The sequence below is a fragment of the Archocentrus centrarchus genome, chromosome 8 (assembly GCF_007364275.1).
Source record: "Archocentrus centrarchus isolate MPI-CPG fArcCen1 chromosome 8, fArcCen1, whole genome shotgun sequence".
Taxonomy (NCBI): domain Eukaryota; kingdom Metazoa; phylum Chordata; class Actinopteri; order Cichliformes; family Cichlidae; genus Archocentrus; species Archocentrus centrarchus.
The window spans coordinates 22,761,194-22,784,393 of record NC_044353.1 but is presented as its reverse complement, the minus strand read 5'-3'; the positions used below and the strand labels follow the sequence as shown (position 1 = coordinate 22,784,393).

General features: G+C 41.4%; 3 protein-coding genes across 6 annotated transcripts in view; 2 read left to right on the top strand and 1 right to left on the bottom strand.

Moving 5' to 3' along the window:
* dnm2a (dynamin 2a) overlaps nt 1–8,664 on the bottom strand; it is a 31,793-nt gene extending 23,129 nt beyond the window's left edge. Inside the window, 1 exon segment of the mRNA XM_030735198.1 lies at nt 8,211–8,664. Coding sequence (XP_030591058.1) covers nt 8,211–8,371 — 161 coding nt within the window. The 5' untranslated portion in view covers nt 8,372–8,664.
* A 209-nt stretch (nt 8,665–8,873) lies between these two features.
* Nucleotides 8,874–13,197, top strand: qtrt1 (queuine tRNA-ribosyltransferase 1). Its single transcript, XM_030735220.1, is given in 12 exon segments — nt 8,874–9,138; nt 9,140–9,172; nt 9,292–9,360; nt 9,501–9,639; nt 9,729–9,742; nt 9,744–9,846; nt 9,849–9,923; nt 10,964–11,102; nt 11,210–11,285; nt 11,385–11,494; nt 11,777–11,861; nt 12,617–13,197. Coding segments are annotated over 12 exon segments (1,251 nt in total). The 5' UTR covers nt 8,874–8,883; the 3' UTR covers nt 12,770–13,197.
* A 1,614-nt stretch (nt 13,198–14,811) lies between these two features.
* The window catches only part of kcnt2b (potassium sodium-activated channel subfamily T member 2b), a 42,016-nt gene continuing 33,627 nt past the window's right edge, over nt 14,812–23,200 (top strand). For all 4 annotated transcript variants that reach the window (XM_030735197.1, XM_030735196.1, XM_030735194.1 and 1 more), the window contains exon 1: nt 14,812–15,046. In XM_030735197.1, the coding sequence (XP_030591057.1) occupies nt 14,958–15,046 (89 nt within the window). In that variant the 5' untranslated portion in view covers nt 14,812–14,957. The remainder of the gene's footprint in view (nt 15,047–23,200) is intronic.

The window sequence follows — 23,200 nt, the reverse complement described above, 5'->3', positions numbered from 1 at the left end:
AGCTGAATCTTTTATTGTTAGAATTACTTATTCAAACAGCAAATGGGGATTTTACCATTGCAGCACAACAGCTTTGGAAAGATTTCTAATTAGACTGTAGAGTTCAGCGGCTAAAATGTAATAATTGCTGTCTGACAACAGAAAAATGCGACTACAGTTTCAGTCACAATTATTCAACCTCTGTAACCTGGAAAACACTCCGGTGATGTGATTAAAATTTTATAAAAAAAACAACAAAAAAAAAACAACTAAAACATTTATGCTGTGCTCAGAAATAGTACCTTCCATGATGAAAATTTTTCAACCCCCAAACCAGGGCTGGGTGGTCTTACATATCATATGGCAATATACAATATGAGGGAGTGGTGCTGATGACAGAACACAGCAGAGGACAGACTGGAAAAGAGAAGATAACATTACCCGAGCTGTCAAAAACTAATTAGCCCACAGTCAGTGCATTAAAAGCTTCGCAAGTAGCGTTAATCCGTTTAAAACCAAAGTGGACAGGCGCCACTCTGAGTGGCTGCAAGTGTGATGGCAGGGAGATGACAAGAACCCCCCCCCACCCCCACACCCCCAGCACCCCCCCCCCCCCCCCCCCCCCCCCCCCCCCCCCCCCCCCCCCCCCCCCCCCCCCCCCCCCCCCCCCCCCCCCCCCCCCCCCCCCCCCCCCCCCCCCCCCCCCCCCCCCCCCCCCCCGTCGAACAAACACAGATGGACAGGCTTTATAGCAAACGCTTCAATTTTCATGAGGTTGGTGACTGTGACCTCCACCCTCCCAAAGCAGAGAACCAAGGGGAAACACTGAATTTAAGTTGAGCTGGAGAGAATGTCAGATACTAGGGCTGCACGATATTGGAAATTAGTGCGATATGCGATATGGAGGTCTAGTATTGCGATAACGATATTGTCGCGATATTTTTTCTTTTTACCTAAAAATGCAATATACATGACCAATAAGAAAAAAAAAAAATCTATAAAATGTATACCAACAACAAATATGCATTTCAAATGTTGCATTTATTTAACATATAAACAAACATGTTCACATGTTTGTTTGTTTTTCATTTAAATGTTATAGTACATTAGGGCTATATGTCTTGAGAGTAATTTTTTATCTTTAACACTTACCAATTGCCAGATGCAGGCGATGGCCAAAGCACTGCACTCTGAACCAGTTGTTGACCTCAGCAGCCTTCACCACGTTCGCTCCGTTATCTGTTGTGATGGCCACTTGTTTGTGTTTGGGCAAGTTCCAGTTGTTCAAAACATCCCGCAGGGCAGCAGCAATGTTTTCACCAGTGTGTGTCTCGGGGAAGTATGCTACTTATAGGCAGCGAGTAATGAGCTCAAATTTGCATGTCAAAAAGTGCACGGTAAAATTCATGTATGGCTCAGTGGTTCGACTGGACCACAAGTCAGTAGTGCTAGCATAAAAATCCACTTCACTGAGCTCTGCCTTCTCATAAGGAGCGGGAGAAGCGAAACTATCATTTATGTTAGTTTGTGAACTTGCCTTTCGTTTGCTTGACTTTACCGGAGTAGGCTGTGGGTTTTTAGATGTTAAATATACGTTGTAAAGTTCCTTGTGGTTGTATTGAAGGAGGTTTGTCGTGTTTCCTCTTGACATAGCCACGATTTTTCGGCATGACTTGCAAAGAACTTGTGTCTGTGACTCGTCCTGTGTGGAAAAACCGTAGTCGTCCCAAATGCTCTCTGTTTTCGTCTCGACTCGTCTCTTCAATTCCCGCCATGCTTGTTTTCCTTCTGTGTGTGTACGTGCTCCCTGCGCCGCTGAGAGCATGTGCTCGCTCTGGCCAATAGCGACGCGGCACCTTCACATTTAAGGTCGCGCGGGATTGGTCCAAAGTGCGGACATAAGAAAGACGTGATTTATACATTAAATAATTAGAAATTATCGTGCATTTTTTAGATATGCCTATCGCACGTGCCAATATCGTGATGACGATATTTTTTCGATATATCGTGCAGCCCTATCAGATACCCACCCCCATTCACTGAGTGTGACTCATTGAGTACTTCAAGAGTTTCCATGATTATTCAACTAATACTGTAACTGTGCTGATACTGCTGAGCAATTCTCCAAACAGAGGGGTTTTTTTTCTCCTCACCAAGTAGTTTTGCTCTTTCTTCAACATCCAGAAAAGTTTTCTCCTCTAACATTAAACTTGTGTACGATGCTTCCAGCCGTGTGTCTTGAAACATTTTGGTTGTGTAACAAGAAAATCGTTGTTGCTTGTGTTGTACGTTCTTTTATGTTTGCAGCTCAGCTTGAAGACCTGCATTTATCTGTATTACAGCTAAAAGGAAATTCTGTGTTTTTATGAGTATCCAAACGCTTAGTTCAATCCCAGGGAGAAGACGTGTGTGCAGCAAAACTGACGAAGCAAACTTTATGTTCTAACTTTTTTCAGTAACGATGTCTCATTATTATGCCTTCTTGGATTTTCCTCTTTTAATTTGTTTGCTTGTCTTTATGCACTTTTGGGCTTTTTTTTAAAAAAAATCATTAAAGCATGTAAATCTGTTCTAGCAGACTCCAAACATAAACCGATCAACATATAAACTGCCATAACATGAGCTCCTTAAATATTAACACAGCAAAGGAGCGCAACAGCACTCATTCAGCACTACTGTATTGATTTTAACTGGACATCATTATGATTTTTTTAACCATGAAATTAGGATTTGTTTGTTGGGAGTCTTACAAATGTTGGCTTTTGCAAGTGCAATGTTTGTCAACTGAAAAAAAGAGAGAGGTATCAAACTATAAAAAATAAACATCCTGTTTTAAATTTAGACAGTTAATATAAACATTGTTTCACTATCTATAAACCAGTTGAAAAACATGCCATGATCAGATTCAGAGGCCTACAGTTTCGGCTGGCAGCTGTTAGGCTTTTGTGTGGGGCATGAGTGTGTCAATGCCAGAAATATCAGACATGTAACGCCTTGACCGTGATGAATAGGTGCACCTACATGCTCGCATCATGCTAACTGCAAAATGTAATGCAGTGCATAAGCTTTAGATGACAGTAAACAAACAACTGGTGCAACATTGCACAACCGAGACAAAGCTTTCAGGAAACAATGAGAAGTTTCTCACAGTGTGCTTGTTTGTTCCTCTTAAAGTGACAGAGCACCTGTGGAATTTTTAAACCACATGGACAACGCTGCTTCGTCAGCCTTCAGATAAACGCCTCCACCCAGTTTTCAGCAGTCCCGTATAAATTCTGAATGTCAAGTCGGCTGTTCTACAAACATAATACATCTGGTGGTAATCAACACTCCCAGCCCAGGAATATTGCTCAAAGTGCTGAGCATGTAACTAACCCACATCCTCCTTTTTCTCTTTACTATCAGACCTGCAGCCCTCCTCAAGTAGTGTTTGTGGAGGTCTTTAGACCTATCATGTAATGACATTATTAATGTCATCACACAGCCACAGCCATTTATGCTCGCCATTAATACACAGGTAGCCGTTGCAGTATTCTCCTTAACAATAGGTGTTGCCACTCAGACAATACCGCCACTCATGTCTTCAACCCAGCAGTGGCAGCAGTAGTACAACGTGCCAGGTTACAAAAATCGAAAGGTGCCCTAGCAGCAGAAACAACTAGCGACATGACGTCAACTTTGTCATACGGCGCACCGCATAACGGGTCTAAAATGGCCCTAAGGGGACTGCGGTGCTGCTCAGCCTGCCTGCTGACTTCACACTGAAAGCAATGTGTCACCTACTGGACAAGTTAAAAGAGGGGAGCTTCCATACTAAACACTGCTTGCTATTCCTAGACTGTAGTCAAACAGTGGGGAACATCCAGAAACTTCTCACCATTTGACCAAAGGTCAGCAAAAATCCACAGGTCAGTGGTTCAGCACTGGTGCACTGTGAGGCACATAATACAGGCATTTGTTCACATCATGTAAAGTACAGAAAGCAGTGGATCCAATTTTTTATTTTTATTTTTTTAAATGTAGAAAGAGAAGGAGAGAAATAAAGAAAACCACTTTGTCAGGTGTGACTAGATTAGGTTGGATGTGGAAAATGATGGGAGGATGCTGTCTAGTTATCACAGCAAGCAAAGACACTGATGGTACAGGATACTCGCCAGTTACAAGTTACTCTCACTGGCTTCTCTGTAGTGAAACACCATCTCACTGTCTTCACAAGTGGTCAAGTGAAATGCCCACAATGTCTGGTTCAATCAAAGTGCTCTTTTGAGGAGACATAAAGCAAGGACAGAATTGAACCAGTCAGTCTGCGCAGACAGAATGGATAAACTGTGGTGGCATATTGAAAAGAAGCAAGAGGCCAGGGTTCCATTATTGATGCGCTGTAAATGATAGAAGAGGCTGAGCAGATTGTGTATCATTTGATGCATTATGCATTGCCAAGCAAAGAGCATCAGTCTATGTGCCGCCCTCCCTCCCTTGAACACAAGAGAAGCAAAAATCAAGAGAGTAGGGCAGGGAGAGAACGAGAGCGCCAACTCCCCTCCCCCTGCCTGCCTGCCCCTATAGCCTCTGCCTCTTACAAACAGACAGAGCAACTCTGTGGAGCCACAGCTCACAGCTGGTCCTCCTTCTCCTGCCTATAAAGGGCTGGAAGGTCTCATTTTTCAAACATGCAAACCAGTGTGTGAAATTCTGAGGTCACAGCAGGTTCTCCCAGGAGGACGTAGTACACAAAAAATGTGTTTGTGGTTTGGTGGGACTTATTCAGCAGGTCTCTAGAGTGGCAAAGAAATATAATTATGGCAACACTGATTCCCACTCCGCAGTTTGTCAATGAGAACGCGAGGAGCCATTGCTAGGCAGCAAAGTCTCCTGAAGCACTATGAAAATCCAACTGCTTAGCGGAAAATCCCTTCAATCTCTGCCATTCAACTGTGTGTGCTTCTTCTTTACAGACACAAAAGCATCCACACTTCTGCTAAAATTCTTCCGTATATTCCTGCCATCATGCCGGGGTACTTACAGAGAGGACAGCAAAGCTTAAAATCAGCATTCAATGAATAGGTTTATGTCAGCATGGTCGTATTTTGGTAAATGTGGCATGAAATTAGAGTAGGGCAATGGTTAAAATGCCTTATCACACAGAGGGAAAGGTTTAGGTTTCAGAGAGCTCTAAAAAAAAAAAAAAAAACTCAAATTCAGACAGTTACACCTACTCCTGGATCTTTATGTTGTCATAAAGACAAGACATCCTTAATTTGGTCACCTGTTCGTGAAGGGCAGCTAGTCAGAAAGTCATTTCAAAGGAAGGAACTCCTTGAAGGTAAAGATAAAACAGCTTGTTTCAGAGATGGCTGAATTGAGGAGCTGCACAAAAGAAGATAACAACAAAGCCACTTCATTCCAGTGTGCATAATAGGTCCCCTTTAAACTTAAGTGATCAAACACTTGGTTTTGCAGTCTAGATGTCACAGATCTGATAATAACCTCCACCCAAGCCAGCTTGCAGCGCAAGATATGCTGTCTTTACTCCCAACTAACACAATAAAATTGCAACACACCACAACCAAAACAGAGACAAGGGTGTGATCAGCATATCTGAACTGAAACTGCTTGCACTGTTCTATAGACATTTTAGTAATATAAAACAGAAAGAGAATTATAATGTACTATTATTCAGCAGAGTTCTTACCTTTCCAAATTACTTTTTTCTTCTTATTCTATTCACATATTACTAATAAGGAGCAGTAATTCAACTCAAAGGAATACAGCCCATCACAAATATTTATTTAGTGTATCAATAAAACCTGAGGTCCCTCTTTAGACACCTGGGTGTGTAATATAGTAGGTTTAAACATGTACCAACAGACTGAAACAAAGTAATTTATTAACCTAACTTGTGCCTCACAAAAATATGGCCCAACCATGCAAAACACACTGTTTTTTTTCCACAATAAAGTTATTGGAAACAGGGCCCGAAACCAGAAACTGAGTAACATCCAACATAATTACTGTGATGGTCAAACATTTGCCAGATTAATAGTGAAGTGGCACCCATATCTGCTCATGACATCAGCATGAAATTCAGATGGGAGAGAGAGAAAGGGAAGAGCTTTTACTGTCTGTGGCAGAATTATAAACTCTATTGTCTGAGTTGTGTTCCCAGCAATAAGTGACACTGTTTCTATTGTTGCTGGTACGGCAAAGGAAAAAAAGGGGGATTATTTTCATCCCAGAGGACACTGGGATGAAGCAAACCTTTTACACAGATATGCAGATCTCAGTCACTGGTGAAATTATAGAGCAGCCATTACTGAGTGTGACAGCAGCTCAGCGCTCATGGTGAGGGGAAGGAAGAAAAACAAAACAAAAACAAACTTTGTTTTCAGCACAGACAATTGCAAATGAAGTTCTTGAAACACATAATTTTCATCTGTTTTGAATACTGACAGATTCAAACAACAACAAATTTGTACAGGAGAGGTGCTGTACAACAAGATGTACAGCACCTCCCAAAGTGCATGTAGCCTGACATCCAACAGAACTGTCAACTTGTTGTACTGTGCTAAATGACCAGCACTGGGGGGTGGGACCACTGGTCTGCCTGAATCTCATGACACTGGTATACAGCCATGTCAACATACAGGTTTGGCAAGGGTTTTAAGTGAAGTAAAAACAATTAGCATGTTCCTCCATTTGTTGTCCAGTAACCATGCCTCAGAGGTACCAAAACAACCAAGTGCTGGCCATTCATAGCATAGCAAGTTGTGGTGCGCAGCTCACACCGGCACTAATCTTGCCAATAGCGCTAAATGGATATCATCAAGAAACTGCTGTTATATATAAAAATGCCAGATGGAGGGAAGAGATTTCCTTCAAGGCTGCTCCACCTTGCCAGCCCTCATCGAATTCGCCTGCACAGCATCAACATGCAAACATAAACACTTTACGAAAGTTAGATAAGAATGACGCCTCCATAGACTGCTAGAATAACTTTTCAACATGCAGATGTATGTTTGCCCTATAAACATGCACAAAGCGAAAGACCGACACGGCAGCAAAATCAAGGTGACCACAAAATGTCTTTGAGTTAACTGCAGCCGATTTGTGTCAAGTGCTCTCACAGCACAAAGTCCCACTCATCTGAATTACTGTGTACTGAGTGGAAGTCTAATCTACATGCATGTTCTTGCCTGCAGACAATGTGCCTTCTCCATTCTGCCGACCAGCCCTCGTGTGTGGGTTGGGTTAAACACAGATTGTCTCTCAAAGGGCATGGAATCCTGCTAAACAAGCTACTACAGAGTGAACTTGTTATGTTCTTTATCTGCAGGGTGATCTAACTCTCTGCTGCTGCAAGAGACAAGAGGACCAGCCTGCTGAGGATGATAGAGCCAGTCTGGAGGACCGCAGATTAAAAAGAATTGCATCTCAAAAAAAAAAAAAAAAAAAAAAAAAAAAAAAAAAAAGAGATGTCAAGTCTGTTTCTAAACTCTGGCCAAAAACAGAAAAAAAAGAGGAAGGTGGTAAGGGAAGTTGTGTCTGCAACAGAGACATATGGAGGAAATGTCAGCACTGTACAGTCTTGAGGTCAATGTATGATGTCATTATGCAAGAATAAGCTGCAAAAATGTGCTGATTTACCCCATACACCTTGCCAGTTACTCATTTGCCCTTTCATCTCTTAAATAAAAATAAAGTAAGCCTTCCTTCCCTGTAAAACAAGCAATTGTCCCTCCAGTGTATAAGCTCGTTGGTGAACGTTAATTCAGGTAGGACTCTGGGTGTGGCCTGAAGTTATACATATGATAACCAAAGAGGATAAGATGGATTCTAAAGATCATTGCACTAAGGTTTAACAAACCTTTAATGTACAATTAAAAAAAGGCATTTAATGGCAAATGCAAGACAACATTTGGGGGTACACCAAAGTTAAAAATAAATAAAAATAAAAACCCTAAGAAAGTTTCTTTGTAAGCTCGTCACGAAAATTTTACACTACACGGGTAAACAGAAACTGTGCGTAAGTCAAGCTGTTGAACCTACAGCCTAACCTAGATTTACGATAAGTGCGTAAATCAATATTGACATTACGTACTGGGAAAGTGACGTTAGCTTAGCTTTATGTGGCATTTCCCAAAAATGCCCTACATTGTTTGACAATGTAAGCTCAAGCACAGCCTGGGTGAAGGTGTAACGTTTAACTAACTCATTTAACCATTATCACTTACCTGCCGACGAAATTCTCCAAGACCGAGCTTTTTCCAGCGCTCTGCCCACCGACCACAGCGATCTGAGGAAGGTCTAAATTGCAACTCTGGCCAATGGAGCTAAATGCGTCTTGAAGCTTGTTGATGAGGGGAATCAGGTCTTCCATGCCCCGGTTCCCCATGGCTTCGTGAGCTTGGAGAGCCCCTTCAATTCAACACAGACCAGAGGCTAATGCTAGCTAACGAGCTCGGTAACGTTAGCTTAGCAGCAAGGTGCTCTCGGGTTACTGTGAAGTGCTAAATCCCGCCGCTTCTACTCGGGGGTTAATTCACTTTTTGAATACTTGCGAGCTTCACAGTAATGCAGTTCACATTAATATCATTTCTTCTAATAAAAGCGCATCAACTAAATACTCAGACAGCCGAAACGGACGGAAAACTCGCAAGCAAAACTTCCTCTACCCAAACACCATCCGGTCACAGAAGACGACATCCGATCGGTACCGGTGAGTATTGACCCGCCCCTTTTACAAATAAAGGCCGTTTATTGGCTAATTTTGCTGCAGCTTCACCAAAATTCACTTTGATTGGATGTCTAGAAGGCCTGTTCCTAGCTCGAAATCGATAATTAATTTTAATTGGTCAACGTGATTGTCACTTAAAGCTCCCGTCACGTCACGTGGTCAAGCGAAACATGGCTGCGACCATAGAGTGTGGCGCTGATACTGATGTTTCAGAGAACAGCATGTCTCTAAAGAAAGCTTTGTCTGTGGCTTCTCCTCTCTCTTTGCGGATTGTTGCTGAATGCTCAGTGACTAAAGCGAGAGCCTGTGATCTAATACTGCCGCACTGCACCGTCAGCACCCCGGTTTTCATGCCTGTCGGTACTCAGGGGACCCTGAAGGGGATCACTGTGGATCAGCTGGAAGGTCTGGGATGTCAGATTTGCCTTGGGAAACACATACCACCTTGGAATGAGGCCGGTATGCAAGTTTGCTATAACAGGAATTTAATTTTTTCTTGCATTTTTACTGGACTCGAACCATTTGTTGACGATTTCATGACAATTTCCTTGTGTAAATGTCTTTTATGCTGCCTAAAGGGTCCCGATTTGATCGAGAAAGCCAATGGTTTACATGGGTTCATGAACTGGAAGAGAAATCTTTTAACTGTGAGTATAGCTTTACATTCCCGAGTCAAACACAAATGAGAAATGAGATTAATCCATTCAGTTTTATATCCACAAAAGTACAACAGGTGGATGATAATCTTTGTCTTAAAAAAAAAAGTTTTTTTTTGCTCTGCTCACAGGACAGTGGAGGGTTTCAGATGGTGGCTCTCGTTGAGCTCTCTGAAGTTACTGAGGAAGGAGTCAAGTTCAAGTCCCCCTACGATGGCAAAGAAATCTTATTAAGTCCTGAGAAGTCTGTCAGCATACAGAACAGTTTGGGTCAGCAAGGAGTGAAATAACTGATTCAGCACATACTTTGTTTCTGTGCCTGATGGACAGCACCTCCATGTTTCTTTGTGCTCTTCCAGGGTCAGACATCATGATTGCAGCTGGATGATGTGGTCAGCAGTACTGTGACAGGACCACGGGTAGAAGAGGCCATGCACAGATCCGTTCGCTGGCTGGACCGCTGCATAGCAGCCAATAAAATCCAGACAAACAAAACCTCTTTGCCATCATCCAGGGAGGACTGAACGGAGAGCTGCGCAAGGCTTGTCTAGATGGTAACAAACAACAGATGCTGCTGCCGCCGCTGATGAGATGCCTATAATGATAAAAAATATATTGGCTGATATTCTTTATAAATGCATATTGATTTTATATATAAGGCTGATTTAAATTTGGCTGCTGACTCCTGTAAGGTCCCCTCCTTGTGATCAGATTGATCTACATACAGAAGATGCACACATTCTTAAACAAGCACTTAAGGCTCCATACACAATTTAAAACCAAAATCAAATTGATTTTTTTCTTCAGCATGTTTTTTTTCCTATAACTAGCTTTGTGCGTCAGTGTCAGAGAAGTATAAGAGTTTCAGCAGCAAGTCTCCACCAATTTAATATCTGTGAGAAAGAGAAAAGAGAAAGCCTTTTTGTTTTTTTTTTTAATAATTGAGACTGTGGAGAAAACTTAAACAGTCCAGGGTTATATCGACACATAGGATAGGTGTCTGGTCAAATAAGTTACAATCACGTGAAAGGGCTTCATTTAATCTACATTTTTATACCAGACTAATCTTCTGTTCATGATTTCTTCTTTGTCAAAATAATTTATATATATATATATATATATATATATATAAATTTTGATTGACTTCATGAAACACGCCAAGTTATTTTACAAAGAAAAATCTGGTTATTCTGAGCAGCTCAGGAGGGAGGTACTTCCTGATTTTACATTGAATGACTATATGCTGATTACCATTAGATCTGTAATATGCCAATATTGGTCAAAATTATCGGTCAGTTCTGTATCAGTTGGGCGCTAGTAACTAATCCTGCTCTGTGACAGTCCTTTTCCTCTCTTGCTGCCTGATAATTAGATCATATTTAAAGAGCCTTGGAATTGAAATCCAGTTATTTCAGTAAGTGGAAAAGAATGTTTACATGATGAAGTCTATTGAGGAAGCATGTATGAATCAAGCATCAGGCTCTAATGAGGTTCTAATCCAAACTGCATTTTGGCGAGGATGGCAGAATTCGCTGGTCTAAGACACTAAAGGGATCAAAAGTCACACTTAAAATATTGTTTCTTCTACCTTTAGAAATGACTAAGCGTGATGTTCCTGGTTTTGCCATCGGTGGTCTGAGTGGAGGAGAGGAGAAGGATGACTTCTGGCGGATGGTGACACTGAGCACTGACCATCTGCCTTCGGAAAAGCCCCGTTACCTCATGGGTGTAGGGTGTGTTTACCTGTTTATATTAAAATCCATCAGGAGGACTGGGCTGTTTACTGGCTGTGGTGTAGTTAACCAATGTAAGAATTCATGTGGTCCTCACCATGTTGCAGGTATGCTGTGGATTTGGTGGTGTGTGTTGCCCTGGGATGTGATATGTTTGACTGCGTCTTCCCAACCCGCACGGCGGTAAGCTTTCTTCCCCTCCTGAGAAATCACACTCAGATCCATATCAACAACTGATTTCAGCTGTATTTCACCCTGACAGTCATGGTTCTTTTCTCTCAGAGGTTTGGCTCTGCCTTGGTGCCCTGGGGATCTCTTCAGGTGAAACATAAGCAGTATGCCAAAGACTTCCAGCCCATAGATCCAGACTGCCAGTGTCCCACCTGCAAGAAGTAAGTCAGTTTGTCAGAGCATTTTCTTTGTTGTGACAGAAACTGAAGCTTTAAAGTTAAGAACTGGCCCACGGACTGCCTATCTGTTTTCAATTTATATTTATTTATTTTCAGGAAATTAAATCTCGATAATAAGATATCCCCGAAGACTACCTAAAATAAGTACTTTGGCATCACTAGGCAAAAAAACATCCTGACAACAAGAGCCGAATGTTCTGTGAGAGGAAGAAGCTCAACATCACTGCTGCACTTTGTAAATAATATGCGTGTTTCTTCTTTCAGACATAGTCGGGCTTACCTGCATGCTCTGTTTAAGAGTGACACTGCAGCCATGCATCACATCACCATCCACAACATTGCCTACCAGGTCAGTCTGAGAAAACTCTTTTATGATTGACAAAATACAGGTTTCTTCATTTTGACAGTTTTCTTACGTGCTTCAAAGGAGCTGATGTATTAAAAAAAAACATCACTTTCTGCCTGTAATGAATATGATCAAGCAGTTCATTAGTCCCCTGTAGCTGCCATCCTCACTCAATAAACCCGAGCTGCAACATAATATCTTTCGCAGGATATTTCATAGTGTAGTTACTCTGACAGAAATATGAGGGGAAAAAAATGTTTATCTTTTCAAATCTATTTGACTTGACAATACCCTCCCCTCAGTGATGGCTATTAAATGCTTCAGTGTGCTCTGTATGCCCGTGGCACAACTTGTTTTGTTGCTTTGACATTATCAAAACCACAAAAAGCCTCATCTTGTGACAGATGTGTCTCCATTATGTAATGATGATGTTAAGAATTCATAAGCAATACTGTCTGATTATGCAACCTATGTGTTTGCAGATTCGTTTTTTTTTTTCTTTTTAAGCCACTTGCGTGGCGGCTCTGGAGTGTCCAGGAGTGATGGTTAACCACTGGACGGTCACTCGGTTTGATCCAGAGTTTAAGGCCTCATTAACTTTTTAATGGATTGCTGTGAAACATTAATATATTACTTTGCTATGCTCAGAGGACGCTGACCTGTAGCTGACCTTGGGCACAGCAGAAGATGATTTCCCACTGGTGATCAATAGTAATCATATTATTTTTCCTCAGTTCATCAATCGTTTGTCTTTGCAGCTCACGCTGATGCGTTCTGTGAGAGAGAGCATTGTAGAAGGTCGCTTCCCCGAGTTCATACGGACATTCATGAAGCGACTGTTTCCCTCTGGTGACCAGTACCCCAGCTGGGCTGTGGACGCTTTAGCTTCTGTCAACGTGACTTTGGATTAGAAGCTGGAAGATGACTGTTTGATATTCCTCTCAACTTACAGATTTTATATATTTTTAAATGACCCTTTTTTTTTTTTTAAATGGCTCATTGTTTTCTACTCTTTGTTCATATTTGTATATGCATTGCTTGTTTTGTTAGTGGTGAGGAGAATGGCTTTTGATCCACAGGAATAAAGCCTGATTGTCTTTTGCAACAGGCCTCTGCAGATTGTCCTTGGAGTACACATTATGGTAATGTTAAACTGAATGCAGTTTAAATGAGGTTTGAAACACATGAACTATTTCCTCTGATATCCGCAGACAGTTTTGTGTTGTTACCATGGCTACACAGCTAGGCTCACCCACTTGAAATTAAATATTTTGCCTTCCTGTCAACATCTTTAATGTTTTAATGCCTAACTGTGCTGCAGAGATAACTTTTTTTTTGTCAGTGTATATATTGCTGTGTTTTAACTTTAATCTTAACAAATTGTTGCCAGCTTTTTGAATAGAAAATGAATATAGCTCACCACAGATTGTGTGCTTGCTTTCTGATTGGCCACCAGAGGGCGAAATAGATGCAACCACAGCAGGTTGACCAATAAAAAAAAAAAAACCCTGAATATGTTGTGCAAGTTTCCTAATTGGGTATAAAGTTAAGCTGTCTGGAAGCACAAATAGCAAACAGTTACATTTAGATTGCTTATTTTAGGGAACAAGCACAATGACATCAGCATGATTATAATTTCAAGCTCAACAGCTATTAGTCCCGAGAGGCTGAGGCTTTGTTTGGAGCCCACGGAGGTGCTCCTTTATCAATATTAATCCATGAAAGTTAATTTGAATAACACCTGTTGTCTGCGGCTTTGAGTCAACAGTCCTCTTAAGCACCGCATTTGAATTTCATCACCTCTTCAGTTGTGACCACAAGATTAAACCCGGGACAGGCAGACAGATATATAGCACAGTGGTGTAAGTGCTGCATTAGAAAACTGTCGTAACACCGCAAGTTTGCGACTGCTTATTCCCTTAATTACAAATATTTACTGATTAGTTACAGTAAAAGCTAATTATAACGTTCGTGTGGGAGAATGCAGAATTCAGATAGTGGCCTTTTGTAATGTTATATTGGCACACTTTCAGAAGAGCTTGAACCCGATTTCAATTTCTTTTCTTTTTTTTAAGGCTATGATTAATTGTGTTTCTTTTTTCGTTGTATATCTTCTGCTTTGATTGGGTATTTCGAATATACTTAGCATATGTATGCATAGTAAGAGCAGCAGCACTCAGAGCTCATTTGGCAAGCCGTGCAGAATCGTGTTAAGTGTCTGAAAATGAATATGCACGACAGAAGCCTTGCGCTAAATAAATTGGATGCGCTCTCGTGTATATTTTAGCAAGGCAGTTTCCAACATGGCAAACATTTCTCCCTGAACTGATTGAAAAGCATCCTCAGTTAATATTTAAGAAAAGAATTATTTTTTTATTTTTTTTTAAATGGAGAAACTGTAGCTCACCACGGAGAAATAAGCACCGCGATAGACTCAAGACTGAGATCCGCTCAGGTCTCCACGGTGCAATAGATATTTCTGGGGCTCACGCGTGTATGTGTCACAGTTTTATTATTATATCTATTATTGTTATTACTGGTTACAGAGCTCGTTGTCGTTCACAGTGTAGAGCAGATGTGGACGGAGAACGCCTATTGCTCACTCTTGTAAATCATATTGAGATCACTTTTTTTTTTTTTTTGGTCGATGTTTATTTTTGGATAGATTAAAAAAAAAAAAAAAGTGGCAACAGCACACTTCGCCCCAACGTTTCGTTACACATTTGCAGTCAGTGCGTCCATGTGGAGCTCAGGCAGGGAGGATGCTGGTGTTAGAGAGAGACAACCAGTTGCTCTCCAGCTGTCACAGAAAAGTGGAGCCTCCCCTACGCACCGACGGATGAACATCTTCGACCTGTTGCCTCAGTGTGAAGAAAAGTAGAGCTGCATTGTGACGGGTGGCAGAAAAGAAATCTTTTTCTTTTTCGGAGGAAGGACGAAGACGGTGCCATGAGGTGTATCAACGCGTTCCCTACTGATTTATGTTCTGAATAGCAGGAATAGGAACGGAGTTGGTTTAGGAGGAGACCACCTCCTCGCTGTGGAGGTGCGGTTTGCGGTGGTATTTGTCTCTGTCTCTGGGTTTTGAGGAGGAGGACCATGGTCGAACTGGAGAAGGAGGTGCTCCCGCTGCCCCCTCGGTACCGGTTCCGAGACCTGTTGCTCGGGGACTGGCAGAGCGACGACAGGTATGAATGCAGCTGCTTGTAGCGTTTACGCACGGCGCGCCGCATCCGTTGCGCATCAGTGCAACATGAGAACATTATATAAAAAGTACTCATTTGTTTTGCACCGACATCCGCTCCCTCTGATCTCAATGGATCAGGTGCATGAATGTGTCGGAGAAATTTACGGTTAGCTTTGCACTTCTGTTTTAAAGGATGCTGCTGCAACAGGTTTTCTTGCCTCCCTGTGTGCGCAGAGGCGACTGGTGCTAATACTGTTAAGACAATACTATCACACCACAAGCAATATGAAAGCATAACAGAAAACATATTTCTACAGAGACAGTGATATTAATTTTTATTCTCTTTTGGCGCAAGAGGCGAATTTGTGCAAATCTACACATAATAAGTGTTAAAAAATTCCTTTGGTGGAATCTATTAGGGAAGAAATGAGGAACAGTTAAATCAGAGGATACATACACTGGGCCATTACCTATTTATGTTTCTCCTAAAGCCGTAATTTCTGAGATTTACAGTGAAACATCTGCCACCTGGACAGTCAGTTTCAAATGGGTTCTCTCAGTAACTAGCAATTAACCTTTACTTACTCTCTGGTAGATTTCACAAACTATATATGATTTGCATTGCTTAATTCTACTGTTTCATTATGCTGTCTACTGGAAAAGCTTAACCTCCATCTCATGCCTGGCTTTTCTTGTTGCTAGGTGGTACTGAGGCCCAAAACCCTTATGTGTGGGCTTGTGTGGGTGTTTCTAATCAGATTATTGGGGAAAGTTGCTATTAAAAACATGGACGAGATAATCAGTCCATATCCAAACATCACCTGGATTTATAACTTGTATGTTTGGTCTTCTGTGGCCCTGACAGCCTGTTCTCTCTGGTCATAGCCTTCTGTAATCTTTCAGCTGTTGCCCTAGGACAAATGTTTCAGCCCAGTGTGACCTCAGTCACCAGATTAGGGAGGTCATGATGCTTGTTTCTCAGAAGTCCATGAGACACGAGAGGACCTTTTGTAGGTCAGATCCCTCATCTTCAATAAGCGGAAAGAGAAAACAAAACAACCGCTGACAACACAGTGGATGATTTAACCAAATTAATCTTTCAGAAACCAAATTAGTACACAGCTGAAGTGTGGTTGTGATTAATTTATTTGGAAGGGCTGGTGAAACAGTTGGAGAGCACTGTGTGTATGCTGGTGCCACAGATGTGCTGTAATAACCTGCGAACACATGATGTTGATTAGTGTTTCAGGAATATCCTTTAAGTGCTTTAGAAGACACACAGGTACTGATTAATAATGTGTATACTCTGCATATTATTTTGTCATTTGTCAAAAGCTGCAGTGTCTGGCGCACACACACTAGCTGTTTACCCAGTAGCTAGATAATGAGCATTTATAAACAAAAAATTCCTCCAGTGATTGTATTTGCCACCCTCCACAGCAAAAATCTATCTGTGTTTGTTTCTCTTAGCATCCGTATGCATGATGGCGTCTTATGCAAACACTCGGAAAAGAAAGAGCAGTTGAGCGTAGGGTCAGCATGTTGATCCCGGTTCCTGGGGAGTATCAGCAACTATGAAATGGAGTGGTTGGGAGAGCTGTGATTGACTGTGACATTAAGCTTAATTGCAGCTGAATCACACAGAGTTTTCCTGCCCTGGGCTATAAATCTATAGAAGTATCCTTATTCAACACAAGCATCCCGAATAAACTGACACTTCCCTTGGGCTCAGGTGCACAGATAGCTCTGTACAGTATAACTCAAACATATTTTCTCGCATCAAAATGTCAGTGTGTGTACGCATAACTTATCTCCTTGACACATATGGTACAGTGTGCTCTGGAAAAACATGCATTACTGAGCCCTTTAATCCCTCTTCTGTCACCCTCCGCTGGCCTTTCCCTGTCCTCCTCTCTACTCTGCGTCGCTCTGTGTGTTTGTGTGTGTGTGTGTATATATATATGTGTGTCCATAAGTCACCCTCATTTCACATTTCCCCGAACCCTCTCAGGTCTGATTGAAGTACCATAAATACTGTCCCCCCACTCCCACCCCCTTTTAGACATCTTCTGTAACTCAGTCGAATAGATTTTTGCCATAGCCTCTGAAAGGTCCTTAAGTGAAGAATTTCTAGACTTTTAAAGATGGGAATCGATTGAATAATTTATTTCACACACTGGGATCTGATCTTTCTGACTGTACATTTCTTGCTGTGGTGCATGGCTGCTTTTTTTTTTCTACCCCTGCTTGTGCTTCAGTTGGCTTTATGTATAGTCTCAAACTGCAAATATATCAGATTTTGTCTTTCACAATTCAGCAGTGGCTGCATTTTATTTCTCTCAAACTGGAACAAGCGGTTAATCAAACTGGCTCAATTTGTTTTTCTGTACACACTGAAACAAGAATTAAGTCCAAGACAGAATTTGATTAGGGGTCTGCTGTTGAAATTTTGGCTACAGCAGCCAATTATTGTTATCTCTGTCGCTCCCATATCTCCAAATTTTGATCAAGGTTGCGTCTGGTGACTGATCGATGCCTAAATGTGGGCCATTTTGTGTTGGGGGGCAGAGAAGTAGAAACATTTTATCACCACTCTTCTGATTATATGGTTGCCATTTATATTTTTTGGCAGTGAGTCAGAGGCTTCTGTTTATAGGAAATGCCAGATGACTAAACAATTAAATACAGATCTTTTGCAGGCTGATAAGGAGTTTGCCAGAGTAAGGATCTGTCTGGTTTTTGAAATCAATTTGATATTGAGTCCTGTAACTGATTAATTTATGGTATGCTTGTTAGTATTAGTCAAAGATTTACATAAAGGTTGTGATTTTTTTCACCCAAACTTGCCAAACTGATGTACTTTGTTGTTAAGTGAACGTGTTTCATTCACTTTGAGAATTCTCAACAGAATGCATTTTCCTGCATTGCAGAGCAATATCTTTTTTTTTATGCTAGAATGCTAGCATAAAGTTGCTAAAATGGTCATAACAGCATGTAAGTACACAGCTAATATATTACAGCTTCACCTCTATAATTAATTTGTTAAAAGTGAATTGAAATGCAACAGTCTCCTCTGCTCCACAATAGAAATCCTCAGTGGGAGCTTATGTCTGAGTCCAGGATTACCATACAAATGACAGGCTTTTGTCCTTAAAACAATTTCTTATTGGCTGTCGCCTCCACATATTCTCTCGCTCAATCTCTGTCTCAGTCTGCTCTCCTTTCTCCACGTGTCCCTATTCCCTTTTCTTCCCTCTTAATTCTTCCTGTCAAGTCTTAATCTAGTGAGGCCAGCATAGCGCATGATCCATCAATATTGTCAATATTCATGCTAGTTAGTTTTACTGTCCTTTGATTTGGCAGTAGGGTGGATGCCAGAGTCCCTTAGTGCATCTTTTAGAGCCCATGTAAGGTTCATTCATACCATTCATAAGGCAGATTAGAAAACTGATGACTATCTCTGTCCAGAACTGTGGAATCACAGATGTATTATGCATCATTGGTATCTTGCAGAACCAGAGCTGACATAAAGGAGGTTCACGGCAATAGATGGCTTTTATAATAAACAGAGTCACTTGAAAAAGTGATATTTATCAAATTTATGCCTGGACGAGAGAAAAGAGGTGAAGAGGGAGCAGGTACACCTCATCCCCTTATTCATGAATCCTGTACGTGTCTGCACATTTATTGTAGGGAAACATGTAGAGTGAACTTAGAAACACTCTGTTACTAGAAATTAATGGAGGAGGAGGGGGCGGGGTCTGAATAGATAATGGAAAGCTTGGAACATAAAGTGTAGTGGGCTAATAAAACTGAAGGATTGGGTCTCATGAATGTCTCTTCCTATTAATTACAAAGGTCTTCTATAAATGACACCCTAATTAATATAGGAGAGTGGGATGGGTTGTTTGTGGGGTGAACACTGATAGAACTGTTTCAGAACAAATGCGAGTGTGTGGTGTGGAAAAGGAGGGTGCATATGCAATCTGAGCATAATCCTGCTGGAAACAATATTTGGAACACGAGCCACTGCTCGCTTTGTGAAAAGGCTGTCTGCACTACAGGGAAGACATTACCTAAGGCAGAGTGAGAGACATGAGAGACGTTTCAGTTTGGTTGCAGTGTCATAGTTTATCACAGTCACAGTTTAATTTCTTTTTCCCTTCTTTTTTGTTACTGTAGCAACTCCTGCACCCCTTAGTGTGCGTGTGTGCGTGCGTACATAGTTGATGGTGTCAGGCAGGCAGTTCTGAGTATTGCAGGACTGATCTCCTGGGAGTCTCCAGCAGAAGAGCATCTCTGAATGTAGAGCACGTTAAACCTTAGAGCAGATGGCCTGCAGCAGCAGGAGACCACCCTGGATGCCGCTGCTGATAGCTGAAAACAGGAAACTGAGGATTGAAAAAAATTTGCATTCAGATGATACAGTCAGAATTTGGTGTGAACAGCATAAAAGCATAGATCCATCTTGCCTTGTTTCAGCAATTCAGACTGCTGGCGGTCCCTTTATGACCACAGTGTGCTGCTTCCAGCAGGATAATGTGTCATGTTATGAAGCTCAAATCATCTCAAAATGGTTGTATATGAATATGACAATGAGTTCACTGTGCTCAAATGGCCTCCACAGTCACCAGATCTTAATCCAACAGAGAACTTTTGGGATGTGGTGAAACGGGAGATTTACATCATGGGCGTTCAGCCGACAAATCTGCAGCACCTGTGTGACACTTATCATGTCAACGTGGATCCAAATCTCAGAGGAATGTTTCTCGCGCTTTGTTGAATGAATGCTATGAAGTATTAAGGCAGCTCCAGTGTGTATGTAATAAAGCGGCCATGATTGTACAGTTATTGATGTGATGCAGCGAGTGGTTAATTTCCAGTCAATTTCTAATTGTTATCCTCCCTCAGAAAGCTCCTCTTGCACCTTCACATATTACAGTGCTGTATTAAAATTAAAACGCTTTGTGTCTGTAGACACTTATAAAAAGAAAATCATAGTCACCTCAAAACTACTTTTTGGATTTTCTCCTAGATGTAAAAGGATTTTGATGCTATTCTAAGATTAGCAAAGTCACTGCCATCTAAAATTGAAAAGTGTCCCAACACAGCAGTCTGGGGGATTTTACAAAGGCAGTTTCTGCTCCTGTTTATTGTTTTTGATATATAACCTTTTTTTTTTTTCTTCATTTAGGCTGGAGCAAGAAGAGAGTGATGGCAGTCTGTGTCTCTGATGGTCATCTAGAGTCATGGTTATTTGTTTTTTAACCACTGGGTCTTAATAAACATGGGATTGAATTCCCTAACAGCCGTTCAGTTTTAGATGAGCTCTGTCAACACTTAAGTGCTTTCCTGCTGTGGACATTAACACAGCCACGGGGCTGGCTAGCATGAGTCTGACCGCTTCTGGGCCCCTGCCGTATTTGGATATTGCTGGAAGGCCGCATGACACCAGAGTGGGGGCAACAAGTTGCTCTGCTACGCTGTTGTGGGAGATCACAAACACAGTTGTCCACTGATTGAAGCTCCCCTATTCCCAAACTGTGTTAGTTTCATACACGGCAGGAGTTATCTTTCAAATCCAAGAAGCCCCAGAGACACCAGGGGCAGTGAAGAGAGATGATTCTTCTCATGTTTCACTCTTCTTTGCCTCTCACGTAATCTTCAAAGTGGTTCTTTGGCAGTAAAAAAAAGATTAATATCTCATGTTGATATAATTAAATGCTAAATGTCTGAGCACGTCTGAAGCTAATGGAATCTTAAGGGACCGGGAGATAGGATGGCATGGCGTGACTTTTAATGACATGCATCAATTCAGGCTATATTTTGTTTCATGGTAGAAATTAGTGGCATATTTTTTTTCCCTTTTTAGTGAAGAATTAGTAAGTGATAAGGCCAAGTGCTGCTTTTCCCTGAATTCAACCTTTAAAAGGAACCATTATGTTCTGTTCTTTTTTCAGGTGAACAAAACAGACAACATCTATGTGTCAGCAGATCCTCCCATTAGCAGTAAGCAGTGGATGATAATTTCAGGAAAGGGTGATGTAAGATGGGTACACCAGGAAACAGCGGTGGAAGATGGCTGAATCACGCATACTCATAATGTGTGGAAATTTTTAAGCAGTGGGAAACCAGAGGTTGGTCAGGAAGTGGTTCAGAGAAAAGGCTCCAGTGGAGTGCACATTTTCTTATTGTCAGTATGCTCTAAAATGCCATGCACATTTCTTAGAAATGATGCCTTTTTTTTCCTGCAGTTCTTTGTCCAGGTTAGTGGGTTTAAGTCTGTGGAAATATGTAGTAGCTGAATCAGTCATGGCATAGACATGTTAGACTGGTGGATTCTTTTCCCCCCCTCAATTATGCAGTGAAAAAGGCAACACTTTTCAAACTTCAATCATAATTAAGTGATAATTAAAGCGCAGGTTTTTGTTCATTGGTGTGGTAAAATCAGTTCCTTAGTAGCTATGAGCCTTTCATGTGACTGCAGTCGGCGTGATCTCTTGCATTGAAGTCTTCAAAGAAAAAAATGTGCCTTTCACCACAAGAAATGGATTTTCCTTTCGCAAGGATACGGACACGCGTTCTCATCTCATTCTTTTCTTCTATTCTTTTTCACCTGCCATCAACACCGTCTAACACATGTAATGGTTGTGTATCTGGGTCAGGGACAGACTGTCCTGCCAACCATTGGTTGGAAGAAGCAGAGTACACCTCACCTCCTTTAGGGTGTTACAGCAACCACGAGATGATTTGCAATTTATTTCTCTTTTATTGTCGGTGTGCTTTATGATTTCATGTTACAAAATCTGTCCTATTCCCCCAGAAACACAATAATGAACATCAAATATATTTAGGGCCATCGATGATTCTCCAGAAACTGTTTCTTTCGATCAGCGGCTACACCTTCTTTAAAAATGTTTACACTGTATCCTCCGTGCACTGATGTCAGCCTCCTTTTTAGAGATTAAAAGCAGTTTATTGATTGTAGCACTTAGTACAACTTAGAGGTTTGTTTTTTTTTGTTTGTTTTTTTTGAGGGGGGGGTTCCCTGACAGTTATTGCATGGTTTGTTTAAACCTCTTCAATTATATGAAATTGAATTCAGCTTTCTAAAAATGAGGTTCTTCTCTTGTCAGAGGTTGAATGTAGAACAGAAATCACAAATTCTTTATTCTTTCTTTTATGGACTATGCGGCCTTTTTTCCAGCATGTGGTAGATTGATGGAAGGTGAAGAATTGCATGAGAAAGACTTTGTGAACTCATGCCAATACACGGACCTATAGTTTTACCTCTGTGGCATATAATTACAGGCAAACAAGGCTTCAGAATAGAAATGTACGGGGAAAATAATAACGAAAATGGTGGCTTTGTGGCACATGTCCTGCACTTACCCCCAAAAAGCTGCATAGCAGCCAAACCTGTAAATATCAAGCCAATCGTGTTGCTGCGCTCTGAAACACAAGCACAGTCTGGAGGATCTGCTGCCAGCGTTTCTGTGCCAGACATGGCAGGACACCCCCAGAGGTTCCTCATCTATTGCCCCACAGGTCAGAGCTTTTTTGGAGGCTTTGATGTTTTGGCTGATCTGTGTAAATGTCACCTGCATTTGGAAGTGCTTCAGAACTGTTAATTGTCTGCCAGTTTGATCATTCACTCTTTGCCTAACACTGTAATCTTATCTGATTCACTCATTTTGGACTTATCAAAGTAAAGCAACTGTATTTATTAAACACCTCATGGAAAAAAGTGTAATTAAAGGACTCATCTATGGGCTTAGTGGATGCTAAGTGTTTGTACTGAGAGTTGTTCAGGTAAAATAATCTGCAGGTAAAAGCTGTAGTTTGCAGTTTACTTCAATTTTTAGCCTTACTGTGTCTGAATTATGGGCATGCCAAAAAAAGTAATTGAATTGGATGCAAAACCCGGTTCTAAAAAAGAAAAAAAAAAGCCAGCACTATTGTTCCTAGCTGACCTTTCACCCAGCGGATATCTTGGCTTATCACAGTAGGGAAAGCACAGGTGGAATTAACAAAGGCTCAGTTCTCTTTAGTGTCCCACTAACCATGGCAGCGTGCACAAAAGCAGGACCTCCACTAAGTAGAATGCAGCCATCAATAACACACCCGAGCATCCCTGCTGTGACACGAGGACGGA